Below are 6,990 nucleotides of genomic sequence, written 5' to 3' on the forward strand. Positions count from 1 at the left end.
AGCTAATAGGTACCAGGATCTAGGGATGCACCGATACCGAAACGGGTATCTGGTATTGGCCTCGATACCACATTTTCTAAAGTACTCGTACTCGTTAAAAGTCCCCCGATACCGGGGACCGATACCACAGTCTGAGAAATGTCTATGTTTGAGCGGCATGTAAGGGGTTAATCACAGGCGCCGAGTGCCCGCCCCCAGGCCCCGGCTGCAGCTCAGAGCGGGGAGAAGGTGAGGCGAGACATGTCAGCCGTGTGGAACAATTTCAAAGTGAATGAAGACGACAAAACAAAGGCGGACTGCAAATTGTGCTCAGCGAAATTGTCCAGAGGAGGCTCAAAAGGTAGCGCATTTAACACAAGTAATTTAATCAAGCACCTAAAATCCCAACACGACAACGAGTACAAAGAGTTTACCCACGCTTCTAAACCAACACAACCCACTCTGCTGCAAACTCTTGCAAGACGAGAGAAAATGTCCAGAGACAATCCACGTGCTGTGAAAATAACACAGGCAATTATCGAGTACATTGCATTGAGTGACCAGCCACTCTCGGAGGTAGAAAATGTGGGATTCCTGCGTCTCCTCCATGTTCTGGAGCCCAGATATGATGTCCCAAGCCGCCGCTACATGACTGACACAGAGCTGCCTAAACTACACGACTCCGTGAAAAAACATATCCACAGCCTACTGCAAGCCTCCTCTGCGTTTAGTTTCACCACGGATATTTGGACAAGCAGTGTTAGCCCTGTGTCGCTAATTAGCCTAACCTCCCAGTGGATAGACGAGAGTTTCACGCCGCAACGAGCCATATTACATGCGAAACAATTCCGCAGCTCGCACACCAGCAAGGCTATAGCGCATGTGTTTGAGGAAATGCTCCAGACATGGGGTATACCTAAAACATCAGTACATGTTGTGCTTCGTGACAATGCCAAAAACATGATTAAAGCCATGAATGACGCAGGGCTCCCAAGTCTGCCGTGTGTCGTGCACACGCTCCAACTGGCTGTTCATGAGGGCTTATTAGCACAGAGGAGCATAGCTGATGCTATAGCAGTGGGGCGGAAAATAGTTGGGCATTTTAAACATTCCGCCTTAGCCTACTCCCGCCTCGAGGACATTCAGGGACAGCTCAACCAGCCAATAAAGAGACTGCAGCAGGACGTACAGACGCGCTGGAACAGCACGTATTACATGCTCCAGTCCCTCATTGAGCAAAAGCGAGTGCTGGGGGTGCATGTGTCCGAGCATGAACTCCCTGACTATCTCACCGCTCACCAATGGGCTATTATGGAGAAGACTGTTGCCATCCTCGCCCCCTTTGAGGAACTAACTAAAAAAGTGAGCAGCTACGACGCACTAGCCTCTGATGTCATCCCAGCTGTGACTGTGCTAGTGAGACTTCTAAACAGAGAAACAGACGAGGACCACGGCGTCAAGACAATGAAAGCAACCTTACTGGCAGCTGTCAAGAAGCGCTTCAGTGACGTCGAGACCAACCCACTGTACTTCATCTCCACCATACTTGACCCAAGGTAAAGTCTGTGTGCTATAGGTATTCAATGATAAACTACAGTACTAAATGTAAGATTAATTTCCATCTGAAATATTATATTATATTTTTGTAACTAAAATACACAACTACAAATGTATGCAATATATATAATATGAAATATATTTCCCTTATTACTACCAGAAAGCCAAATGGCTGGCATTTGTGACAGTGGTTTAGGGGAAACTAAAATCAGTCCTATTTTTCCACATATTAATACATTCATGAATTTTGTTCAGGTATAAAGATCGCTTCTTCTCCAACAACACTGCTCCGGAGGCCAAGCTGCACCTGAAGCAGGAGCTGCAGATGATGTCCAGAGCTGAGGCAGAGGGGAGTCGGGCAGAAGCTGCAGAACCTCCTGCTAAACTGTTCCTCAAGGCCCAGGCCAGCACTAGCAGCAGTCTGGACACTGTATTTGAAGAAATCGCTAAGGAGCTCGACACATACCTCGGAGAGGCACCAAGCCCTCGTGAAGACAGTCCTCTGAAGTACTGGGGTGTCAACAAAATCAGGTTCCCCACTTTGGCTAAAATGGCCCAGAAATACCTCTCAGCCCCATGTAGCAGTGTGGAAAGTGAAAGGCTTTTTAGCTCAGTGTCACACATTATTTTTGAAAACAGAAACAGGCTGACTGCTGATAATGCAGAAAAGCTACTTTTCTTAAAAAAAAACCTGCCACTCACTTTTTCTAAATAGGCTCCATTAAGTGAGTCATCTTAGACTTGATGTTAATACCTACCTCAGTTGCACTGACTGCCACAGTTCTATGTTGGTGGATGTTGTTAGTTTATTCAAATATTGTGCACTAAATAGCAAAGATGTTTATTAATGCCCCTTGTGTTGTCCAAAGCGGCAGAGTTTACAACAAACTGAACAAAATACTTGAGTTGCACTGTGACTGTTTAAATTTTTTTTTATAATTATTTATTCTGTAATATGTTGCATACAACATGCTTTTCATTTTAAATAAATGTTCTTAATTCCAAACTAGTCCCTTGTTTTTTTTTGTTAAATTATATGACTAAAGCTGTTACCTGTAAATTTAAATCATGTTTTTATTAAGTACTCGGTATCGGCGAGTACTGAAATGCAAGTACTCATACTCGTACTCGTTTTCCAAAAAAGTGGTATCGGTGCATCCCTACCAGGATCCCAACATGAAAAAAACATCAAAACATACAGAATTCATTCATTTTTCAAACCAAAAATGTTTTTATTTTATTTTTTTACATACAATTGAGCAAGAAATGCATTCTTATCTTAAGAAAAGAGTACCAAAAATCTGTGTTAAACTTTAATTTTTCCAGTTTAGTCTAGTGGGCAGCACTATGATGTAGTGGTAGTGCTGCTGCCTCGCAGTAAAGAGACTAGGGTCCACATCACATCATGCATGAGCTCCAGTTTCCTTCCAGGGTCCGATGACATGAAGGTTAGGTGAATTGGCATTCCAAACTTGGCCCTAGTGTGTGGTTGGGGTGACTCTGTGTGTGTTTTATCGGCCTGAGATGGACTGGTGCCCTGTCCAGAGTTTGTTCTTGCCTTGTGCTTTATGTTACCTGGGATAGGCTCCAGCAGACCCCCATGATCCTGTTCAGGACTAAGTGTATTAGAAAATGACTAACTGAAAGTTTACTTTGGTCATGACAAGCACTCCTCAGAAACACAAAAGGCACTTTTCTTAAATCAAAACTTTACTACTTTATTGGCCTTACTTAATCTCCTACTTAATTATTCAGAAATCTAACCACCTTCATGCAATAACTCTTAGAACTATGGAGTGATGTTGGGAATGTTTAATCACATGAAATTGTGTGAAAAGGCCTTCACAAGGTCTAATTAAGAAGGACAGTTTTAGAGAGTTCTTGGTGGACCTACTGCCCAGAAGTATATACTGTAACTGCTTCAGTCTCTGCCTAGATCAACGTAAACAAACATAAACAATGGTACATACTAACTTCCTTTGCTTAGCGTCCATCCATCCCAATAATATGAATACATTTTCATTGGTTAAACTGCCACATTACAGCAGGAGCAGCATTAACTTTGTGCACAACCACAAGAGTCACCAAACAACTAGAATATACAGTAACTGGTGGTGCAAGAACAAACTACTTAAAAGTGGACGTATTCAGAAAGTTTTAAGAGATTTTTGTGTATATTGGCACACCAGTGTCCATTAGCTGCATTATAAAATGAAAAAGAACAGCTCAGTTATTTCTAAAGATTAATAAAATATGCTTCACTTTAGAACACAATTTCATGTGACAAATTAGTACATAACATGTTTATGAAGAAATAATTTCAACTTGAAAAATACCAAACTTATCCTTTATTTAATTTAATTTTTTTTTCTCATTTTATTGAATTTATTAAATGCAAGCAACACTCCATACAAGAAAGTCAAACTTGGCAAAACTAAATTTAATTCAACCCCCACCCATGAGAAAGAGAGGAAGGCAAACAGCCAGAGTAAAACTTTAAGAGTAGAAAAAGGAGGGAGAGAATCCTTTTCCACAATATTAATGCTCATTCTAAAATGTTACTAATTAGATACTGCCATTTTTTAAAATAGTTTTGAACAGATCCTGTAAGTGAGAATTTGTTTTTATTCTTTATTTCAAAGAGTATATGGCATCAGTTACCCACTGACTTAAAAGAGGTTGGCTAGGATTCTTCCTGTTGAGCAAGATACGTCTACGTGCCAATAGTGTAGTAAAGGCAATTAGTTTGTTTTTCTCCACTTTAAGCTCATCTGCGAGTATACCAAACACAGCTGTTAGTTGATTAGGAGGAATTGTGACTCCAAGGCTGTCTGAAAGGCATTTAAAGATTTTGGTCCAGAATAATGTTAATTTGCTGCATGCCCAAAACATGTGGCCCAGTGAGGCTGGAGCTTGATTGCAACATTCACAGGTTGGATCCTTCCCTGGGAACATTTAGGACAATTTTAAATGAGACAGATGTGGTCAATTAAAGATTTTAAGTTGAATAATTGTATGCTTTGCAGATATGGAGCTAGAGTGAATTCTGAGCATGGCTGCCTTCCACTCCTTTTCTGAAATGTTGCATAAGAAACTATTTCCCCACTGTACTCTGGGATCTTTGAAAAGAAGGGACTTTAAAATGTTTTTATATATTATAGAAATGATGTCTGAGTCCTCAAGACTGATCAATATTTCTTCCAGAAGAGAAGGAGGTGGGAGGTGAGGAAAATTGGGCAGATTTTATTTAACAAATTTTCTAATTTGGAAATAGTGGAAAAATTGTGTTGATGGAAAGTTAAATTTGGAGTGAAATTGTTTGTAGGATGCAAAGACGTTATCTATGTACAAATCTGTAAGTGATTTAATCCCATATGTTTTCCAATCAATAAAAACTGTGTAAGTTTGAGGGGGTGGGAAAATTGAAAAAGTGGTTATCATGCAGAGATGTCTCAGATAAAAGCTTCTCCATCTTGAAGTACTTCTTCTATTGGTTCCAGATTCTGAGTGAATGAAGCAAAATTGGGTTGTTAGTATATTGACGATAACTTGTATTTACTGGGGCACAAAACAAGAATATAAAGAAGTACTGCAAGATTTTATTTCTATTGTGGACCAATCCTGTGTATGTTCATCTATTTGTGTCAATGTCCAGGTTTTTAAAGTTTGTATATTTGCCGCCCAGTAATAAAACTGAAAGTTAGGTACAGCCATGCCACCTTCTGCCTTAGATCTTTGTAGTGTTGCCCTTTGGATGTTTTGAATTCCAAATAAATGAGGTTATGATTGAATCTAATCTCTTAAAAAAGATTTGTTAATGTACTGTATATTGAGATACTTTGAAATAGAAAAAGAAGCTTAGGAAGGATATTCATCTTGACAGTGTTAATTCTCCCTGCTAAAGTGAGATGGAGGGTAGACCATCTATGCAAGTCGTGCTTAAGTTTTTCCATACAAACAGCTAATGTTTGTTGAATAAGAGCTTTATGTTTACTTGTGTTGTTTACTCAAAGGTATTTAAACTGTCTTTGATGATAAAAGGGAAAGTGTCCAGTCTAATATTACGTAGAGTCACTGGAAAGAGCACACTTTTATTCAGCTTAATTCTGAGTCCACAAATCTTTTGAAATTCTGCTAGTGCCGTTAGGACTGCAGGCACAGTATTTTGTGGATCTGATATATATAGTACCAAACTTATTCTATAATGAATGTGTACCCTTAAAAACCTTATGTGTTTTACCCAATTAGGTAAAGAAAACACAAGGCCTATGCACACATAATGTTTTGGTGTTTCCTGTTTTTTCATTTATTCCTCGCATTTACTTGGTCAATTTTTTATGTTTTGGCTCTTACAGCGTTGTTGTTTTATGCAGTTCAGGGTGATTGAAGTATATGGAAGACTCAGAGTCCTGAGCTTGCATACAGAATTATATTCTCAAGTTTGTTTGACACAGTTTGAGAAACAGGCATGTGCTACCGCTCAGTACTTGTGCTCAGTATCATTCAGTATAATGCCACAATGCATAACTTCACATACAGTCCTACTGCAGATCCTTTGTTCTGGATTTAGAACAATCTCATTTGTTTTTCTATTAGTAAGCTGGACAATTACTTTTTGATGCAACTATAATCCATCAAGAGTGTTTTTAACTTGTGTATGCATTCTGTGCCTACGGAGCCCCTCAGGGGACATAGAGAAAATTTTTTGGGGGGAAAATATCTTGTGGTCACCACTTAGTAACTCATGCACACAACTAAGTAATTCATGCTCAGAACTTAGTATATAGTGTGCTCCACTTAAAATCTTGTGCTCACCTCTTAGTATGTCGTGCTCACCATTTAGTATCTCATGCTAACCACTTACAATCTCATGCTCACCACTTAGTATCTTATGCTCACCATTTCCTATAGCCTGTGCACAAGGTACTTTAAGGTCACACCAGCTATTATTGCATGTGTGCCACATACAACTAGATGAGCAACAAATATCATGTGCAACTATGCATCATTTTCTGTGAACAGGACATATTGCTTAAAAGTTTGATGTTATGTACACAGTTACACTCCACAGAAATGTATATTGACCAGTTTATAAAAGTAGGCTATAAATTCTACCCCAGATTGCTGGATTTGCGAAGCAGCAGCACTAAGCACAGCATTACTGTGTAAAGGAAATGACATTCGTTAACTAACTACTTGCAGTTACTTACTAGCACACAGCTGGCTTCTTACTCCCACAAGAAATGTATCTGTCCACACTACCACAGGTGACACTAAATTTACAGTGGCTATCACCTGCCTCTCAGCTATGTGTTGCTTCAACACTGGCTGACGACAGCTTTACAAAAGCTCAAAAACTAGGTGGTGTTACTTTAGCACACAAAACCCAGGCCAAATCAACTGTAGGCTGTATGTAATAGTGCATGTACTGTGTGTCAAATCTTAACACACATA

General features: G+C 39.6%; 1 protein-coding gene across 1 annotated transcript; it reads left to right on the forward strand.

Moving 5' to 3' along the window:
- Positions 1-543: 543 nt before the first annotated feature.
- Positions 544-2,251, forward strand: LOC127527563 (zinc finger BED domain-containing protein 4-like). Its single transcript, XM_051926654.1, has 2 exons — positions 544-1,535; positions 1,792-2,251. The coding sequence occupies exons 1-2, from the start codon at positions 628-630 to the stop codon at positions 2,249-2,251; spliced, it is 1,368 nt and encodes a 455-aa protein (XP_051782614.1). The 5' UTR covers positions 544-627.
- Positions 2,252-6,990: the final 4,739 nt, after the last annotated feature.

Source organism: Erpetoichthys calabaricus, chromosome 4, assembly GCF_900747795.2.
Source record: "Erpetoichthys calabaricus chromosome 4, fErpCal1.3, whole genome shotgun sequence".
Taxonomy (NCBI): domain Eukaryota; kingdom Metazoa; phylum Chordata; class Cladistia; order Polypteriformes; family Polypteridae; genus Erpetoichthys; species Erpetoichthys calabaricus.